Here is a 21,231-nt window from a genome sequence, read left to right as displayed (position 1 = left end):
TGACGCAAGCACTGTTGAAAGTTCACCAGGTTCAATCATGATTTGGCTTTGCGGTCTGTTACCGTCCATTTTTTTTAAATCCTCAACCATTTTGACTTTAAAGTGCACTTGTATAATTTGTACAGCAACTGTAAGGTATGTCTCCTTGCCATGCCAAGAGTGCGAGACCATTGCGATATCAGAAGTGACTCAACCTATCTCCTGCCCCTTACTCTGCAGAAATTTGCATTTAACAGTTTTGCTGGTTGTAGGAGAGAGATTGCACAGATGGCGGATTACTTGGCCCATCTGCCACACCCATGCTACAGCACAGGCTTTCTGCTACTAGTTTCTTCAAAGCCATCATTTCATTTAGTCTGCTACTGCCACAAGAGCTTGATGTGCATAGTGCAAGTTACTGCAATAGAAGGAAAAATACTACCATATTTTTTCCAGTAGCCATGATGACTGTCAATCGGTGTCACTTTTGCCCATAGCAAAAATATTTTGGAATGAGTATTAAGTCTGGCTTCTTGTACTTGACTGTGAATCTCTTCTGCTGGCTGAGCAGGTTAATTAGTGCTCTGAGTTTATCTGGATTATTCTGCAGTTCAGTTAGGGGAAGGCTGAGATCCTGTCTTTGGAGGACATCTATCTGGAAATTTACTAGATTTGCGAGCCTGTCATGCATTTCTGCTCACCTCTACAGATGCCAGGACCCTAGAACTACAATGCGTTTCCCAATGCAGACTTCATGGGGATGGTATTAAAAGGATTGTCCAAAATGTGCCCGATATGGGGAAAAAAAGTGCAGTGACACACAGTCCAGTTTTCAAAAGTGGACTTTAATTTTGGGTGCTTCCAGGAGAGGGTGACCAACTTGAAACACCTAGAACTAGATTTTGAGCAGACACAAGCACCCAGACCTTCCAGTAACCTAGATGGAAACTTTGGCTGCTTGGCATTTCTGAAAACCCAGGCCCAAGTTGGACACTCAATATCAGTGGCCGCTTTTGAGAATCTTCATCCTTGTTGCCAGTGATTTGTGCTTCAAAGAGAAAAGAATGAGTCTTTTTGGTGAGTTGCGGTTGATTTACCCTGAGATATTGTATAGTTTCTCAAAAAGAAAAGGAGTACTTGTGGCACCTTAGAGACTAACCAATTTATTTGAGCATAAGCTTTCATGAGCTACAGCTCACTTAATCGAATGCAAGCTTATGCGCAAATAAATTTGTTAGTCTCTAAGGTGCCACAAGTCCTCCTTTTCTTTTTGCGAATACAGACTAACACGGCTGCTACTCTGAAACCTGTATAGTTTCTGTAACTGCAGACAGAGATATGTAGAGTTTGGTGGCATTTTGTGTGTGTCCCTTGTTTTGATCCTTCCAAACATGAAGTATTCATCTTCATAACACTTACCAAGCCTAAACTTGAGCTGGACATTTATCTTTATAAAATACTTCTATTAAAAGTTTAAAAAATCACACACACTTCCTCCCCCGAACCTTCACCTACCAGTGTTAAATCACATTGGCCCAAACTCATTCCTGGTGAAACTCAATTAAATTAATGCCAAAATCAACCGAGAAATCAATTTTGTCTCCATTTCTATTTTGTGTCATTGTGTAGGAATTTCTGCACCTTTTTAATATTATAATTAGAAAATCAACATAATCGGAACCTTGTCAAAACATTTTTCTTTTGCTTAAAAACCAAGTCATGCTTTTATGAAATTCATTAAATCAGCATTATGGATGATGTGGCCTGTGATCTTCTGCTTTGCTAGAGCTACTGATTGGCTTGATAATATCTTCTGGAATGTTGAGTGTGCTAGTGTTCTGTAATCTGTCTTATTTAATGCAGTGTCTATAGGTTACCAGTCATTACGAGGAAAGAAAATGGTCTTTATCTGTCTATATAGCTGCATTTGCCTTCATAAGTCAAGTATGTACTCTATCATATAAATTCGCAGGAGACTTTTATCAATTAAATTCAGTTCTTTAGGAAAATATAGTGGATGTTATAGCAACTTCAAACACATCATTATGCATTCTTCTATGGTGTGCAGTAGACAGAAGCAAGATGAACTCTCTAATCACTTCAGATTAATGGAAATTATTTTCTCAGCTCATGTCATAACAGAGAGCATCACCAATCATGCATTCTTTCTTTATCAAATTCCTAGGATGATAACTTTAACAAAATAATGTAAGATATTAAGGTGTCTGCTCTATGCTGCACTGACAGTGTCTGTACAAAGTACTTACATAGTAATACAATGGTAAGAGTGCTGGTTTTCCATCAGTGGCTTTCTGGGTAATAAAAAGGTATTGTTTTATTAACAGGTCTTTGAAGCAATGGTAGAGGAAATAGGTATGTAGGATTAGATTGGATTTGTGGTATTTTCTTGTTGTTGTTTGGTGATGGTCTGTTTTATCTCAGCCACACTGGCACCAGAAGGATAAAACATAACTTGGTAAACCAGGACGGTCTTCAAATTAATCTTGCATTGCTCATGGTATTTTTGTTGTTGCAATTTATCACCGACTTTCATTAACTAGTGCAAGTTAATCACGAAAGTTAATCCAGTACTTTTGGTGGTATAAAACTCATATAAGACCATTTTAATTTTGTACTGAACAGAAAATCCTGCCCTCTAGTGGGTGATTTTTAAATGTAAAGCTACTGCTCAGTAAGGTCCCAATCCTGCAAAGCGCTTAAGCATATGCTTCAGTTTTTAAACACCATGACTACTCTCATGCTGTAGTGCTTCCCTGCATTGGGGCTTCTGACTGTCGCCAAGTGTCATTTCTGCATGGGTTTTGTATCTCCCTTTCCCCCCCCTCCATGCTTTGGAGTGAGCCCCATTCATCCAGGTAGGAGAGATCTGCTCTCTCTCTCTCTCTCTCTCTCTCTCAAATTTTACATCGGCACACATTCATAGGGTTTTCAACATCCAGTAAACATTGACTGGATGAGTAAATTGCTGACAACAAGATGATCATGAGGCTTTAGTCTACTCTTTCTTTTCCTTGATTTACCTGAATTCATCTCTGCTTTGATGTGAGGATCTTCACATAATCCCAACAGACAGACGACTACCTCTCAAAGCCCTGTTCCAGACAGCTGCCTAGGCGGGCTTAAGCATTTGGGTAATCAGAGTCAATGGGTTTTTTTCCTAATGATGGATATTTTCTCCTTACAGTACCCCTCTGCAAGCTTTTGGTGGTCTGAGGATTGAGTTTCTCTGTCCACTTGTGTCCTCTGTGGCTCAGTAAAGAGCTGCTTCTATGCCATATTCTCCTCCTGAAATGATTTTGATGCTTCTCTCTCAGGCCCTCTAGCAAAATGAAAAATGTGTGTTTAATTATTCTCAAAGTTGTATGTTAAATATGGATGTTCAATCCTAAACAGAGATTTGAACTGAACACTTAAATGTTGGTTACTACCCCATGGCATATGGGCTACATTAAGATAAAGAAAAAATGTAGTTTGTAGTAACAGATGGATTTGAACTATACTGGGATCTGTTGAATGTTTTTTAATATTTAATTTACAATGAATCTTTAATATAACATTTAACTAAGTGTTCTGTCATATTCTCTTTAAATGTATGATGCCTTTTCAAAATAATTGTCTGGGAGATTTCATATGAATATTGAATGGTTAAAATTAAACAGTCATTGGGATATGAAAAAAAGTAATTTCACTGAAATTTTATGATTCGCATACTTGTGCAGTTTGGAATGTTGCATTTAAAAGAAAATAGTTTTTATTGTCTTTCCTTTCTGCATGCCAGAAAACAGAGTGAATAGAAATAACCCTAGTGACAATGCAAAGCACATGAAGCCATTATGATACTGAAACATTTTTGTTTCTTAGCACTGAAGTCCAGCAATATTTATCAAACATCATAAGATGACTGAGTCAGTAGTAGCTGTCACCTACGTATGTATGTTTTGTAAAGAAGTCAGTTATCAAGCATTAAATCACCATTGTCAGTCATGTCTGTAATGACTCCTGTGTAACTTCCACAGAATTATCTGCAATACACTTGGTAAAACATTTCATACAAAGTTTATTTTTAATCTCAAAAGACTATTAAAAAAGGAGAGAGAGAGAGACAGTGAATGTGGCAATTATGCTGCTTTCTGATTTATACCCCACACTGCTTTGCCATTGGATTTATACATCTTAATCACGATTGTAACACCTGGGGCCCATTAATGCTGGAAGGGAGAAAAAATTTAAAGAAATAGTACATGTTATAGGCAGGCCTCTGGTTATTAAACTCTGCATTCACTGTTCTATTTGATATATATCTCAAAGAAGCAGGGAAGGCCACTGTAGGAAATATTGGGTTGCAGGTACCAATGTCCTTGACCTGTCTAGACCCAAATAAGAGCATAGGTGTTTACATTTTGAGGAATTTATTAAGCAATTTAATTTTGTTTTAATTGAAAATTACAAAACATATTCTTAGATAAACAGGGTAGGAGAATCTTTTTAATGTCGCAAGGGAGATAATGAATAAATCAAGTTATATATAACAGAGAAATAAAAGAGGACTAGTTTAGGCTACTTTACAGGTGTTCATACTAGTGTGTTAATTAGTTGCAAGTCTAGACATCATGGGAGTAAAACTGTGAGTGGCTAGTCAATGACAGTGCTCCCACCAATGCGAGTGCAATGGGATAATTCCTGAAAATGCCCTATTTAAAGAAGGCCTCAATAGTTTTCAAACCTTACATAGGAGAGATTGGCGCTAACATCTGAGAATAAGTTGTTTAGAAAATTAGGTGCAAGCACGTCTGCACATGCTTACCTTGACTCAGATAAGACTTGCTGGATAATTTAGATAAGGTAGGAAGCTCCCCAAGTGTCAAGTGACTGCTAGATGAGGAAAGCGCCCCTCACGTTTTTCACTGGAGGAAAGTATTTTCCTTGAAGAAATGTAACTGTTTTCAGAATTCAAATATATATGGTCCTTTACAGTTATTAGTATGTATAGAAGCTACAAGCAAAACTGTGCTAAACACTGTAATAGCGCAAAATAAAAGGTAGTCCCATACCCGTCAGTGCTGACCATCTAAATACACAAAACAGACAAAGGATGTGAGGGGAAAAAACAAGGACAGAGAGGGAGAAGCGATTTGTTCAAGATCACACATTCGGTCAGTGGCACAGATGGGAATAGAACCAAAGTGTGCTAAATCCCAGGCTGGTCTGCACCTGAAACTTTGACTTAGCTCTGTTACTGACAGGGGGTGAAAAGTTCACCTCCCTGAGAAATGTCGTTAAGCCTACTTAAGCTTCAATGTAGTCACTGCTAGGTTGATGGAAGAATTCTTTGATTTAATTGGGGATTGGTCCTGCTTTGAGCAGGGGGTTGGACTAGATGACCTCCTGGGGTCCCTTCCAACCCTGATATTCTATGATTCTATGACCTAGGTACCGCCTCTCGAGGGGATGGATTTACTAGAGAGAAGGAATAAACCCTTCCATCACTGTAGCAAGTGTCTACGCTACAGCAGCAGCACTGCAACAGTGCCACTGTTGCACTTTTAGTGTAGACGTACTCCCACTACAGCGCCCTATCCACTAGACTGCACTGCCTCCCCATTGACTTCAGTGGGTCTAATCACATGTAAAATTCAGCACATCCATATGTGTTTGCCATATTGGGGCCTTTGCGTGTATCCCAGCCATTGCTACTGGAGTGGAAAAGCTTGCTGAAAGTATTTCTGAAGCCATGAAATGACACATTATGGGTAGGGACAGAGTAAAAATGACATTTTAAAAAAAAAGCAGAATGATAAGCTTTTAAAATTCAAGGGCTGAAGCAAATTAATCATTTTAGAACTGCCCACTGTTTAACTTAAAAAAAATGAGCCATTTGCAGTATCAAATAATTAGATTAAGAGGAAAAAAGGGCCTTTCATCGTCATAAACTCAACCACGTAATCACTGTGTGTAAAACTGTGTCTACCAACCAAACACTCGAAGATTGACTTGACCAATTACGATAATCCTCCATCTGGTGGCTGGACTTGTTGGTTGTCTTACAAGTCATCCCTACGCAAATTTGATCGAAGATCCTTCTGATTCATAGGCAGCAGCTACTCCCAATGAGGGAAAAGTGTGCTTGTTGGTGCCGCATCAAATGCGCTAACGTGCTGGGAATGCTGCCTTCTGTTTAGTAAAAGTGAGTGGCTCTTCCTTCAAGAAGCAATGTGGTGGCTCAGAATTGTGCTTCTTTTTATGTCAACTTTATTTTTAAACACAGATTTTTTTTCCTGTGTAACAAGCTGTCTTGGGCTGTGTCCCTGTAGGCTTCTCTGCACAGGCGCAGGGTTCTTCCAGTGTGGAACAACTTGCAGAATCAGGGGCCTGATCTGCAGTTTTGTTGGTGTCGGCAAGCCTCTGTGGAAATTTTAACTAATATATCTAGTGCAATAAGATGACAAATTTAGGCAGCAGAGGGACGCACCTCTGAGCTTTTAATCTTCGTTTCTGCTTTTTATACAGTAAACCAGAGATGCATTTTGAGTTTCTGGTCAGGCCCAAGAGCCAGGGAATGGAGAGAGGAGATAGGTAGATTTAAACAACTGTAGTTGTTCACCACTTGAAAGTTTAAATCCTAGTTATCTACTTGTGTTGAGTCTAAACCTTCCCTCCCTTTTGTGTTATCACTGTGGAAAATATAAAGATGAATCCATCAACACAGACACTTCCTTATCTCTGCTGAGCATCAGGGTTACCAGGATCAAGGCTGGCTTCACGCTTTGGCACATTTTATTTTCTTTAGATTTTTCTTAAGGGAAAAGCAAGCAAGGAAGTGACTGAGTGATTTAAAGCCTTTTTAAAAATCAAATCAGAACAAACCAAACCAAACGTACTTAGGTGGAGAGATTCTAAATGCTATTATTTGGAGTTTTACTATTAAGTTGCAAACTTAAGTGAGTATGAAGAACAATTAATTTGTAGAACTCATTGCCGTGTGATGGACAAAAATATAACTGGTTTCAGAGTAGCAACCATATTAGTCTGTATTCGCAAAAAGAAAAGGAGTACTTGTGTCACCTTAAAGACTAACAAAGTTATTTGAGCATGTCTTTAAGGTGCCACAAGTACTCCTTTTCTTTTTAAAAATATAACTGGGTTCAAAAAGAATCTAGATAAATTCATGGTGGTCCATCAGTAGCTATTAGCCAAGATGGTCAGGGATGCAATTCCATGCTGATGGCAACTATAAACCTCTGACTGCCAGAAGCCGGGAAAGAAAGATGGCGTGGCCACTCCAGCTTCCCCGTTCTGTACACCACCCAAGAAGCTCTGGTAGTGGCCACTATCGGAGACAGGGTACTGGGCTAGATGGACCATTGGTCTGACCCAGTATGGCAGTTCTTATATTATGTTATTAATATATCTCTCTATTCCCTACCCTGAAGTTCGGTTTGCTATTTCATTTTGTACTTCTGTGCAAAATGTTTCATAAAATGTGAATTCCAGTCCCGATTGACTGTTTGCTCCTATTCTCCCCTGCTCTATTTGTCCTTCATACGCTTCTCCTCCTCTTCCCCTCCACAGCTTCCCTGTTCTTCTGTCTGTGCCTTTGTCTTTACAGTTAGCTAATCCCATTCTAACTAAACCCCAACCAAAAAAATAAAGACGAAAATAAATTGTGACACTAATATGATGTCTGCAGGCCCCCCTCACATGGCTCACTTTGCTTTTCTTCCCTCCACTTCCCTGCCTTTGTCTTACTTTATTAGACTGCAAACTCCTGGAGGCAGGTTCTGTGTCTTACTACGTGTATGCAGCACGGAGGACAATGGGGACTCTGATCTTGGTTGGTCCTTAGGCACTCCTGTAAGAAACACAAAAAACATACAAAAGGCATAAAGTTCAGATGCTATTAATCTAGGCCCCTGTTGTCAAAATTGGCTACTGATTTTGGTTGCTTCTGACTTTAGGGGCCCAATTAAGGACTTTGGATCTGATTTTTCAGAGCTGAGGAACATCAACAACTCGGTTTGTAATCAATAGTAGCTATGGAAGCAGAGCTTCTCTGAAAATCAGAGTCATACCACGGACAACGTGGAATAGAGTCAACACATGAGAATGCATCCGATGCAGTGAGCTGTAGCTCACAAAAGCTTATGCTCAAATAAATTGGTTAGTCTCTAATGTGCCACAAGTCCTCCTTTTCTTTCTGCAAATACAGACTAACACGGCTGCTACTCTGAAACCTGTCACATGAGAATGGTAGCTTCCAAATGCCAGAATTCTGTAGGTTATACTCTCACCAAAACCTCTACAATGATGTAGTGTTGTGGGGTTTTTTTGTTTTGTTTTCGCTTTTTGCACTGAATCTACCTTGATAGGTAGCAAATATTTTGAAAGATGTATTTTGTAAATCCAAGTTTAGATTTTTCCATGCATTAAAGTCTTGTCTAAGGAGACCTATAGAGTTTTCGAACAGAGGTGTTCCAGAATCCAGATGGCTATATCTGGGTCCCTTAACTAATTACTATTATGGCTTTTCAGTTAAGACAACATCATTCAGTTTCTGGAAAATAACAGTACCACTCAGGTTAAAATAATATATAATCATAAAACAAAATGGTGATGCAGTTGACTCTTGAGCTGTCACTTTAGTGTTTTAAAAAAAGGAAAAATAAGTGATGCATGTTTGATTCACAAACTCTCAGACTGATGCTCTTCCACCTTCTCTCATGTGTGACTCACAGCGCAGGTGCTGCATGTTGTTCAAAATGAAATGAGTCACTTGTGTGTGTGGGAGGGAGGACAGCAGGGAGGAGGTACAGTTAAATTAGAAAAAAGGATGGTTTTGTAAAGGAGTAAGGCATTAGAATGGAAGGTATAAACCAAAGCTTTGCAAACACAAAAAAGATACCCACAAAGAACCATGTTGCACTGTCTGATTATTAGAATGTAGAGAGAACCAGATGCAGTTCATTCAGTCAGCTATCTGATCTTTTCTATATTGCATGGGATAGAAAGGAAACAGTACAATCAGATTTATGTCCCTGGAGTTTGGGAGTTGTCTGAATTTTTGGTTTTAGAATTGTGTGGTGGTGGTGGTGGTTTTTTTTTTTAAATAAGTTGTTTGCAGTGTTGTAGCCATGTGTAGGGAGGCAAGATGGGTGAGGTGATAACTTTTATTGGACCAACTTCTGTTGATGAAAAAGACAAGCTTTTGACAGGTCTGAAGAAGAGTCTCTTTGACTAGAAGAAGTTGGTCCAATAAAAGATATCACCTCACCCACCGTGTGTGTGTGTGTGTGTCTGTCTGTCTCTCTCTCCCTCTCTCTCTCTTTTTAAAGTAACATTTAAACTTTTTCCTTATTGTACAATTCTTTTTAAAAAAAAAGTCTTTTATTCTTTTTACAGTCTAGTTTTGCTAGTCGGGATTGCATTTGGTTGCTCGCGGGCTCCAAATTCTCTGCTGCCATAATAGCTCAGCTGATTTCAGTGGTTTTAAAAACTATTCCATTCTGAGCCTATGGGGAGTGAAGAGGCCCAGAATTGCTCGTATAAATGAGAGGCATTGAGAAGGTCAGGAACAAGATGAGGTGAAAAGAGCCACGTAGGATAAGAGGGGAGGAGGAGCCAAGCAGGTGAACAGTTAGAAGTTTGGGAACTGTTTCACTTCAGTTTGCCAGCAGATCAGGGCATTTGCTGCAGCTCCAGAAACGAAAAACAGGTGTACCCTGCAGGCGGTGCATGGTTTTTAAGAAAACGTCCTCCATTTTAAGAGGTCTTTCAATCAGTTCCCCAAAGCTCTATTATTGTTCATGCCAGTATTCTGCCTCCCACCCCACAGGTGATACTTGAGAAATGTCAAGGTATTTAAACATGGACTTTTTTGTGAACAGCATGCTTCTGGCATAGCACTGTTTAGCACAGGTGTTTCTGTGATTGTGATACCCTGGGAAAATTCACGGTATTCAGTGATTCTCACACTTTCCACCTGTATGAGGTGGTGGCAGGGGTAGAGTTAGCAAACCAGAATGTAAAATCAATGACAGCCACAGGCTTCTTCCTGCATCCCCCAAAGCTGCTTTGTCCACTGAATTTCTAAATTGCTACGAATATGCAATCTTTAATTTTAAAAGGATTGAAACCACTTTATATTAAAATAGCTTTGAAAAAGCAACTCTCCTAGACCATCAGTTCTCAGCCTGGGATTTGTGGCCACCCTGCCCTTCTCGTATGGGTAAATGGGAAGGAGAGGGTGTCCCTAATAGGTCTTGGCCACATGGTAGGGAAATACCAGGGAACTCCTGGTATGGAAAAGGTTCAAACCCTCTGACCTAAGCTACACAATATAAAACATATATTGCCTTTCAGATGATAGAGAAAACTGAAGCCCTGAACATATGTGCACATCAGTGGACCCGTGGACCTTGGTGAATGGCTAAGAACTCTATTCCTGATGTCCTGGGTAAATTCCAACTCAGGTACTCTCATTCTGGCCTCTAAATTTCCCCCATGATTTCAGTTGGCTACGGTGTTTGTTTTCTGCCATGTATTACAGCTGGGATATCATGCATATCCCTGACCCATCCTGTAGGCAGTTGCACGGCAGTAGGACTGTGGAGATTCACACATTTCAGTATACAAAGCACCCACAGTTGAAAAGAAGGCTGACTAATCTGGTTCTACTGGGAGAAAACCCCTTTAGAAAAGAGTGTGTGTCACCATATGGGAATAACAATGACAAGGTATTTTCTGCCTCCTTCCCTCCCAGACCTCAGTGGGGCTATGGTATGATATTTGATAAGACTTAAACACATATAGATCCTAAGGCAGCTGCTGAAGGACTGAGAATGACATGGTCAGCGGTGAGCACTGTAGAATTGTGGTCTTGGAGCTCAGCATCCTGCCTGATCCGTAGGGTGAATTAGAAAAGTTCCTGCTGTTTTTGTTGTTGTTGCAGCTTTAAACAAAAAATGTCACTGTTCCTACAGCACAGGTAGAATTGGAATGATAAGGGGTGTGTGTGTAAAATATCTACCTGACAATCAGAGAAGCACCTTCTCACTAATGCCCTTAAAGTGTGCAAGTGTAAATGGGAAGCCTTATTAAGGGCCTTAGTGAGATGATGTTTCTCTTGCTAACGTCAGGCCTACAATTCACTCTAGTGTTATAGCAGAAGTATGGGAGAATCTCTCTAACCCATACTATGCTGCACTGCAAATTTATAATCCATACAGCATGTTGATGACATCCTCCACCTTTCTGTGATTTATTCATAGATGTAGCAGTGAGACCTTGTGTTTACTGGCTTAGCAGACCTCTTCTTCTGCAGAAATAATGTAAAGTACCCCAAACTGCTAAATTCTCTTTCCATTTCTGCCACCCTTCCAAGAAACAAAACAAAACAACCCAATAAAACAACTACTGAAGAGCAGACACTCCATCAGTCCACCAGGGGCCTTGCTCTGGTCAAGCTGGTGAAGTGGAAGGCACCTGGATATAACCAATGCTTGAGAGTACAAACCCCTCAAATATATATATATATAGAGAGAGAGACAAAATAGATCACATAATTAAAAAAAATACTAGTAAACCCAAGCTACCATTGATGGTAGCGATCAGTCCATCTTATGATACATCATGGCTGGTTTTTTGCATGTATTCACTTACTGGGTAATTAGTAACATGTCAGTAAAATTCTGCTGTAATTTGGTTCTGTACAGGCTCTATTTTTCTGTCTGTCTTTTTCAGAAATTAGGTCAAAACAAGGCTTTGTTTGTTTTCTAGCTAGCTAATGCTATATGCATAGTATTATACACCATTCGATTACAACATATTGAAGCCAAGGATTAATTCTGAAGTGGCATCAGTGTGTCTAGATTTTCTGATGTCCTATCTGTAATAAGCACAGTTTACACTGGGAACTATATATATCAGATATAAACGGGGGGGGGGGCAGATTTACAGCTTCAAAAAAGATTAGACTGTCCCTGAAAAATGAAGTTCGCAAAAGCTCCTCTGTTGCATTTTGGGATACACACTTTTCTGATTTTAGTAGGGTGTTTAGCAGGATTATTGTATGTGTTCAAGAATAATCTTTAATGAGATGGCATGTTAAAATCATTCTTCATGAAGAATGAAGTTGAAATGTAAGTAGCATTATGAAAAACCTTAAATACCAATTAACCCAGTATAACTATATCGGTATACAGATGGTCTTAATATAGTTTAAGACTTACAGTAGCTGGCTTCTTTCTGTTTCTTCTGCAGCCCTCGGCTTACTCTGTCAATATCCCTCTCTTTAGAGCTGGCAATCCAGTGCTGTGCACTTCCTGAAAGCAGTGTTAATTGCACGTCACCGTGGACTTGACTGAGACCTCTGCATTCATTTTTCATTTGTAAACTAGGTCAGGTTTTATTATGGCTGGTAAAAAAAAAAAAAAAAAAAGAAAAAAGAAAGAAATGTCCATCAACTTTGTTTGGGTGAAGGGAGGAAGTATTTCCTTTTCAGTTTTAAATTTGCCTGCTGAAGTTTGTGGGATGTTCTCTTGTTCTTGCGTCATGAGATACAGACACTAATGATCTTATTGTGCCAGATATAACAATATCCTGCAATGTCCTAGTTAAACTTTATTAAATTAAGTTTAATACCTTTGGGGTTCATTTGTATTAAAATGCAATTATTTGTGTGTTATGAGATTATATGTACCTTCTCTAGGAGGAGGGGGTATACTAATGTAATTCCTCTGGTAATCAGCCATTTGAAGCGTCACCCTGGGGAAGGGACCAGTTGTCTGGCTGATTACCTATTCAGTCTCTTCAAAGGTTCAGACTGGATTCTCTAAAGACCAGCAGACAAACAAAGGACTTTGGGATAAATGCCTGAATTTAATGACTCGGTGCCTTCGTTCTGATCCAGCAAAGGGACAGGACTTTGTTCTGTCCAAGGAGAGTGCTCCAGTCCTTAGGCAAGAGTTGGAAGGAGCCCTTGTGGAAGTGTGTGTGTGTGAGAGAGAGAGATCTTTGGTAAATTTATAGGCATGAATATAGGTTCTTTTAAGTTTCGCTGGGAATAACACAGTGAAGGCAGGGAACTGGTCATCTTGGAAATACCCCAGGCAGGAGGAAGAGGTACTCGGGTCTCCACCCAAGAGAGGTGGTGCCCCAGGGACGTGGAAGTCTGAGAGTGAGTGCTCTTGCTGGACCACTGCGGGGAAATATGAGTACAGTTGCCCTGGACAGTGACACTTGTGAAAATGCCCTGTTGGAATGAAAGAAAAAGGTGTTTAGGATACCACTTAAAAAGAGGACGAAGATAGAAGGCTGTGTCTTCCCTGCAGGGGAAAAAAGTGTGTGTTTTTACAGAGCTATATCTATCTGGATGTAAAATCCTAGTAGGGACAAAGCACAGGTAGTTGTACTTTAGTATAGCTACTTGAGCTTAACCAGGAGTTCACCTTGCCTAGCAACATTAAGGGGGGAAAAAACCTATAGTGCCTTTTCACCACTAAGATTTTACATCAAGATAGCTGTCTTAAGGGTATAAACACACTTCCTGCCCCCGACCCCCCGCCCAATGAAGACCTAGCCATGGACTGAGGCATGTGAGAGGAGAGAATCAGTTACACGCCCTAAGGCCTGTCTACTTAAATGATGTGTTGTGGTTCTGAATCCCTAGTAGGCTGCCGAGGTTTGACCAGGGCGGTGGTTTCTGGTGCTTACTAAAGAGCCTGTGATTATTTTTATTTACATTTTGATTGAAGTTTTGCAGTTGGTTTCAATGGGTGCAGGATCAGGGCTCAAATGTCACCCCGTTACTAAAAAAAAAAGTGGGTCTCATTAAATCAAACAGTGGCAAAGAAGAAAAAGACAAACTTGAAAGCTTCTCTCTCGCCAGCAGAGGTTGGTCCAATAAAAGCTATTACTTCATCCACCTTGTCTCGCTAAAGAAAAAAGGAGTAAAAGGCAGAACAGTAAGATTTAGAGATGGAGAAGCCTTTGCCAGGCCTTTCCTCTTCCCAAGGCAGGGCAGGACTGTTCCCAAAAATGTATTCTCCAGCGCTTAGTCCAATTCTGCTTTAAATGACTCTAGCAATAGGCTATTGATTTTTCTTCATGCTAAATTTCTTTTGATTTGCTGCTGCTTTCGAAGTGCTCACAGGCTAATTGTGTCTTTTCGTTGGGTATTGCTTGACCACTTGAATCTTGCTATTTTGGAAGGGTAAAGCAGAATCAATGGTGGGCTGGTTGCTTTCGCTGCTGTGTTTCTCTACCTCACCATGCTGCAGAATAAAGCAGAGTGAATTCCTCATAGAGGTTTATGCTCTTTTTGCCTTATGTAGTTAAAATGAGAGATTCATAGAGTTGAAGGCCAGAAGGGACCACCAGAACATCTAGTCTGATCTCCTTTATGTAACATGAGCCAGAACCTGCACATTAAACCAAGGACCAAAATTAGACCGAAGTATTACAGCCCACAGGAGACTAAACTATTATGTGTCACAGGCAGAGAGTAGGATGGACCAAGGTGCACCAGTGCCCAAGGCCCCTGCAATGGCAGGGGAATGGTTAAATGAGATATGCCCAGATTATTCCAGCAAGTGACCCACACTCCATTCTGCAGAGGAAGGCAACACTCCCCCCCCTCCCCCCCCCCCCCCCGCCACCCCCAACCCCACCAGATCACTGCCAGTCTGACTTAGGGAAAAATTCCTACCAACCCACATATGGCAATCTGTTAGAGCCTGAAGACATGAGCAAGAACCAGTCAGTTAAGCATGTGAAAGAGAGAAGGCTCAAGGTCTTCTCAGAATATCAGCCCACTCTGCCCAGTTATCCACCTCTGACTGTGTCAATCTCTGATGCTTCAGAGATAGGAGACCCAAAAAAACCGCCCAAACCCTCACCAGAATACATTGGTGGGGAAAAATATAGGCTTGGAATCTGCAATAATATCCCTGGAGGCCACTTGCTTGGATCTGATTGTGAGATTAAGGCTATGGAATTTGCCAGGGCTTCCATTTATAAAATGTATTTACATCTCCAGCTGAGTCCTGCTCCCTGTGTCCATTCTCAGACAAATGTTTCTCAGGTGGTTGGAGCAAAGTGTACTAATGGTGTAATGGACTTTCAAGTGCTCATACCAGTGTACATACAAAAACCCCTAAACCAAGCCCAAATCAACAAATCCAGTGTCAATTAGAAAATTACAATAAAAATACTAATTGTCCCACATGCAACTGATCCATAGCCTACGAAGTTAATAGGAATCTCTTCATTGACTCAATAGGCTTTGGATCAGGTCCTGAATTCCCATTAACAGGTGATACTTCTGATTCTCTCCGTTTTCATGAATTCTAATGGTCTCGAAGGCAACACATTTCACAATAATTTAAAGCATTTCACCGGGCACAAGGATGCTTTATAATTTGGGGATAAATTATCCACAAGCTAATATGAAATATAACCCAAGTAAAAAAATAAAATAAATAGCAGCCTCCATACATTAGAACCCATAAATATGGAGGTAATTGTTTAAAAAAGTTAAATATGCACTGTAAATTCCAGTTACTGTTATGAATACCATATGTTTTAACTGTAAAAGTGATACTTTGCCAGAAACCAGCAAATGCAGTTACCAGTTCTGTGATAGAGAACAGGTTGGCTCAGCTATGTTCATAGAGGCACATTTTCTAGGAAAGCACAAAGTCCCATATTCTACGGAGGAGAACCTATTTATGTGCAAATGTTGTTGTAAAGCATAAAACTCTACTTACCAAAGAGTGCAATATCAGTGCAAGCTTGTAAATCCATTGGCTGCCTTTAAAAATGACTTACTGTCCTTAATAGCCAGATTGAGGAGTGATCTACGCAGTTGTTTATTTAGAAACCAAAGATACTTTCATCAGGACAAAAAGAAAAGGAGTACTTGTGGCACCTTAGAGACTAACCAATTTATTTGAGCATAAGCTTTCGTGAGCTACAGCTCACTTCATCGGATGCATACTGTGGAAACTGCAGAAGACATTATATACAGAGAGACCATGAAACAATACCTCCTCCCACCCCACTCTCCTGCTGGTAATAGCTTATCTAAAGTGATCACTCTCCTTACAATGTGTATGATAATCAAGTTGGGCCATTTCCAGCACAAATCCAGGTTTTCTTACCCTCCGCGCCCCCCCCCCCCCACACACACAAACTCACTCTCCTGCTGGTAATAGCCCATCCAAAGTGACCACTCTCTTTACAATGTGTATGATAATCAAGGTGGGCCATTTCCAGCACAAATCCAGGTTTTCTCACCCCACCCCAAAAATGCAGCAGGAGAGTGAGTTTGGGGGTGGGGGTGAGAAGACCTGGATTTGTGCTGGAAATGGCCCACCTTGATTTTCATACACATTGTAAGGAGAGTGGTCACTTTGGATAAGCTATTACCAGCAGGAGAGTGAGTTTGTGTGTGTAGTTTTTGAAAAAAAGGGGGGGGTGAGAGAACCTGGATTTGTGCTGGAAATGGCCCACCTTGATTATCATGCACATTGTAGGGAGAGTGGTCACTTTGGATGGGCTATTACCAGCAGGAGAGTGAGTGTGTGTGGGGGTGGGGGTGGGGGGGCGGAGGGTGTGAAAACCTGGATTTGTGCTGGAAATGGCCCAACTTGATTATCATACACATTGTAAGGAGAGGTTTCAGAGTAACAGCCGTGTTAGTCTGTATTCGCAAGCTTATGCTCAAATAAAGCTTATGCTCAAATAAATTGGCTAGTCTCTAAGGTGCCACAAGTACTCCTTTTCTTATTGTAAGGAGAGTGATCACTTTAGATAAGCTATTACCAGCAGGAGAGTGGGGTGGGAGGAGGTATTGTTTCATGGTCTCTGTGTATATAATGTCTTCTGCAGTTTCCACAGTATGCATCCGATGAAGTGAGCTGTAGCTCACGAAAGCTTATGCTCAAATACCTTGGTTAGTCTCTAAGGTGCCACAAGTCCTCCTTTTCTTTTTGCGAATACAGACTAACACGGCTGCTACTCTGAAACCTTTCATCAGGACAATTGACTGAGAATTTTTTTTTAAGATGGGGGGAGAAGATAATTTCAAAATAAATATCAACCTATTGCTGACAAGAATCCAGCCTCACTAGAGTTCTGGAGTTGTGACCTATTTAGGATTTTATTTGGGGTTCCCTTGATTTATTGTATTTGAATAGCAAAGAAATAGAGAATATTGTGTTGGAAAGAATTCCGGTTTGTACTTTATCAAAGAGGATGGGGTTGGTTTTTTTTGCATTATTTGTTTTTTAAATCAGCAACTGAATGAGGCTGGCGGGATTGAAAAGAAAAGACACAAAGACAGTTCCAATCAGAATCGTACCACCAATAGAGAGAGAGAGTGTGAGAGAGATGTCAGAAGTGCCTACTAAGCCTTTCTCCTCAAGTATTCTAGGACAACCTCAAATGTAAGAAATTGCAGCAAACCTGGTACTTGCTGCTATGAAATGAATGGATTGAAAAAATGTATGGGAATAATGTGAATACTAGGAGCGCTTGTGCAATTGGAGTAATCCCTGGCTAACAGGTCTGTGTTTACATCTTGAAATACAGTTTGAATTTTGTTCTCTATCAGCCGATGATTTAAAAGAATGTGTAGGTGAGGATGTTACCTTAAAAGAAATGAAACTCTGTACAAAGTTCCATTGTGGCAGCTTGTGAAATAAGGGAATCTGATTCTGGCCCTGCATTTTAGTAACATTTTATGGGGATTTAAGCCACGCAACTCCCACCAACTTCAGTGAGAATTGTGAGTCTGCTTCACCATTATATTTTGCCCATCTTGTGTCAGTGAAACTGCATTGATTTCAGTGAAATTGCAATGATGTAAAACTGATGTAGCGGGCAAGAGAATCAGACCCAGTACGTCTCAATCTCTTGGAAATGTAGGCTTCCAACATAACATTTGAAAAGGCATTTTCTCCTTTTCTCAATGCTATTTTTTTAGGATTTTAGTGCAACTTAATTAGGCTAATTAAGAGCCAGATGCGAAGCTGTAGAGTATAAGAATTGGGTAGTATCCCTTTAAATAGTTGGTAAGGCATTTAATGGGCTGCTCCCCAATCTTCCAAAATAGAAGGCCTATTAGAGGGCTTACAAACCATTTAAAGGGATAATACCCAATTACACCATCACAGGACCTAACCAGATTAGCCACACCATCACCGGTTCATTCACCTGCATGTCCACCAATGTAATATACACCATCATGTGCCAGCAATGCCCCTCTACTATGTACATTGGCCAGACTGGACTGTCCCTATGTAAAAGGATAAATGGACACACATCAGATATTAGGAATGGCAATATACAAAAACCTGTAGGAAAACACTTCAATCTCCCTGGACACATAATAGCAGATTTAAAGGTAGCCATCCAGCAGCAAAAAAAACTTCAGGACCAGACTTCAAAGAGAAACTTCTGAGCTTCAGTTCATTTGCAAATTTGACACTGTCAGCTCAGGATTAAACAAAGACTGTGAATGGCTCACCAACTACAAAAGCAGTTTCTCCTCCGTTGATGTTCATACCTCAACTGCTAGAAGAGGGCCTCATCCTCCTTGATTGAACTAACCTCGTTATCCTTAGCCTGATTCTTGCTTTCATATTTATACCTGACTCTGGAAATTTCTACTACATGCATCTGACGAAGTGGGTATTCACCCACGAAAGCTTATGCTCCAATATGTCTGTTAGTTTATAAGGTGCCACAGGACTCTTTGCCGCTTTTACCCAATTCCCGTACACTACACTCTTAATATTAGATAAAGAACGAAGACACAAGAGAAGTACATACTTTACCTGGGAAGCACTAGGTGAGTAGCCCCAATGACTTCAGTGGGACTACTCATGTGGGTAAGCGCTCACCAGGGAAAGTAAGGGCTGCAAAACCTGGCCCCGAGAATAGTTCTTTATCCACTACATGGGTGAATTACAAATGAGAAGAAATGATGGAACATTTGACAGAGGGTAGAAATAGCCTTCATCTCAAACAAAATTATTGGGAAGATCCAATATAAGCTTAGATCAAGAAACATGATAGTTAAATCTGCTGTGATGTACAAAATTCCACATAGTAAAAGGAACATCTCACTTTTGCATCCAGCCAACCTATGTGATTTCCAGGACAGGTGGGATGAGGAACCATTTGTTAAGATTCCTGGGTATGAGAGGGAGGGTTTGCCAAACACACTCTTTTGTTGTTACTGTAGCTTCAATACACATGCAGGCAGGTTTCTGCCAGAGTTCTGATATGTCAGAGAGGAAATTGCATTCTGTCCAGTGTAGAATGTTTTCTCCAGAGCATTCATGACTTCCTGAGGGTGGAAAATATCCCTTTAGTATTTTCTTGTTGCTATTTAAATCATAGAATATCAGGGTTGGAAGGGACCTCAGGAGGTCATCTAGTCCAAACCCCTGCTCAAAGCAGGACCAATCTCCAACTAAATCATCTCAGCCAGGGCTTTGTCAAGCCTGACCTTAAAAACTTCTAAGGAAGGAGGAGATTCCACCACCACCCTAGGTAACGCAGTCCAGTGTTTCACCACCCTCCTAGTGAAAACATTTGTCCTAATATCCAACCTAAACCTCCCCCACTGCAACTTGAGACCATTACTCCTCGTTCAGTCATCAGCTACCACTGAGAACAGTCTAGATCCATCCTCTTTGGAACCCCCCTTTCACGTAGTTGAAAGAAGCTATCAAATCCCCCCTCATTCTTCTCTTCCTCAGACTAAACAATCCCAGTTCCCTCAGTCTCTCCTCATAAATCATGTGTTCCAGTCCCCTAATCATTTTTGTTGCCCTCCGCTGGACTCTCTCCAATTTTTCCACATCCTTCTTGTAGTGTGGGGCCCAAAACTGGACACAGTACTCCAGATGATGCCTCACCGATGTCGAATAGAGGAGAACAATCACATCCCTTGATCTGCTGGCCATGCCCCTACCTATACATCCCAAAATGCCATTGGCCTTCTTGGCTACAAGGGCACACTGTTGACTCATATCCAACTTCTCGTCCACTGTAACCCCTAGGTCCTATTCTGCAGAACTGCTGCCGAGCCATTCGGTCCCTAGTCTGTAGCGGTGCATGGGATTCTTCCGTCCTAAGTGCAGGACTCTGCACTTGTCCTTGTTGAACTTCATCAGATTTCTGTTGGCCCAATCCTCTAATTTGTCTAGGGCCCTCTGTAGCCTATCCCTACCCTCCGGCGTATCTACCTCTCCTCCCAGTTTAGTGTCATCTGCAAACTGGCTGAGGGTGCAATCCACACCATCCTCCAGATCATTAAGGAAGATATTGAACAAAACCGGCCCCAGGACCGACCCTTGGGGCACTCCACTTGATACTGCCTGCCAACTAGACATGGAGCCATTGATCACTACCCGTTGAGCCTGACAATCTAGCCAGCTTCCTATCCACCTTATCGTCCATTCATCCAGCCCATACTTCTTTAACTTACTGGCAAGAATACTGTGGGAGACCGTGTCAAAAGCTTTGCTAAAGTCAAGGAACAACACGTCCGCCACTTTCCCCTCATCCACAGAGCCAGTTATCTCGTCACAGAAGGCAATTAGATTAGTCAGGCATGACTTGCCCTTGGTGAATCCATGCTGACTGTTCCTGATCACTTTCCTCTCCTCTAAGTGCTTCAGAATTGATTTCTTGAGGACCTGCTCCATGATTTTTCCAGGGAATGAGGTGAGGCTGACTGGCCTGTAGTTCTCAGGATCCTCCTCCTTCCCTTTTTTAAAGATGGGCACTACATTAGCATTTTTCCAGTCGTCCGGGACCTCCCCCGATCGCCATGAGTTTTCAAAGATAATGGCCAATGGCTCTACAATCACATCCGCCAACTCCTTTAGCACTCTCGGATGCAACGCATCCGGCCTCATGATCTTTTGCTCATCCAGCTTTTCTAAATCGTCCTGAACCACTTCTTTCTTCACAGAGGGCTGGTCACCTCCTCCCCATGCTGTGCTGCCCAGTGCAGTAGTCTGGGAGCTGACCTTGTTCGTGAAGACAGAGGCAAAAAAAGCATTGAGTACATTAGCTTTTCCACATCCTCTGTCACTAGGTTGCCTCCCTCATTCAGTATGGGGCCCACACTTTCCTTGACTTTCTTCTTGTTGCTAACATACCTGAAGAAACCCTTCTTGTTACTCTAACATCTCTTGCTAGCTGCAACTCCAGGTGTGA

At 41.1% G+C, this 21,231-nt stretch overlaps 1 protein-coding gene across 9 annotated transcripts in view; it reads left to right on the top strand.

Moving 5' to 3' along the window:
• Nucleotides 1-21,231, top strand: part of UNC5D (unc-5 netrin receptor D) — a 293,186-nt gene that overhangs the window by 57,878 nt on the left and 214,077 nt on the right. The window contains exon 2 of one of the 9 annotated variants that reach the window (XM_073325002.1): nucleotides 10,357-10,466. The exons of the other annotated variants lie outside the window; for them this stretch is intronic. Coding sequence (XP_073181103.1) covers nucleotides 10,442-10,466 — 25 coding nt within the window. The 5' untranslated portion in view covers nucleotides 10,357-10,441. The remainder of the gene's footprint in view (nucleotides 1-10,356; nucleotides 10,467-21,231) is intronic. 9 annotated transcript variants of the gene reach the window in all.

This window comes from Lepidochelys kempii, chromosome 26 (genome assembly GCF_965140265.1).
Source record: "Lepidochelys kempii isolate rLepKem1 chromosome 26, rLepKem1.hap2, whole genome shotgun sequence".
NCBI lineage: Eukaryota > Metazoa > Chordata > Testudines > Cheloniidae > Lepidochelys > Lepidochelys kempii.
This window is presented reverse-complemented; position numbering and strand designations above follow the sequence as displayed.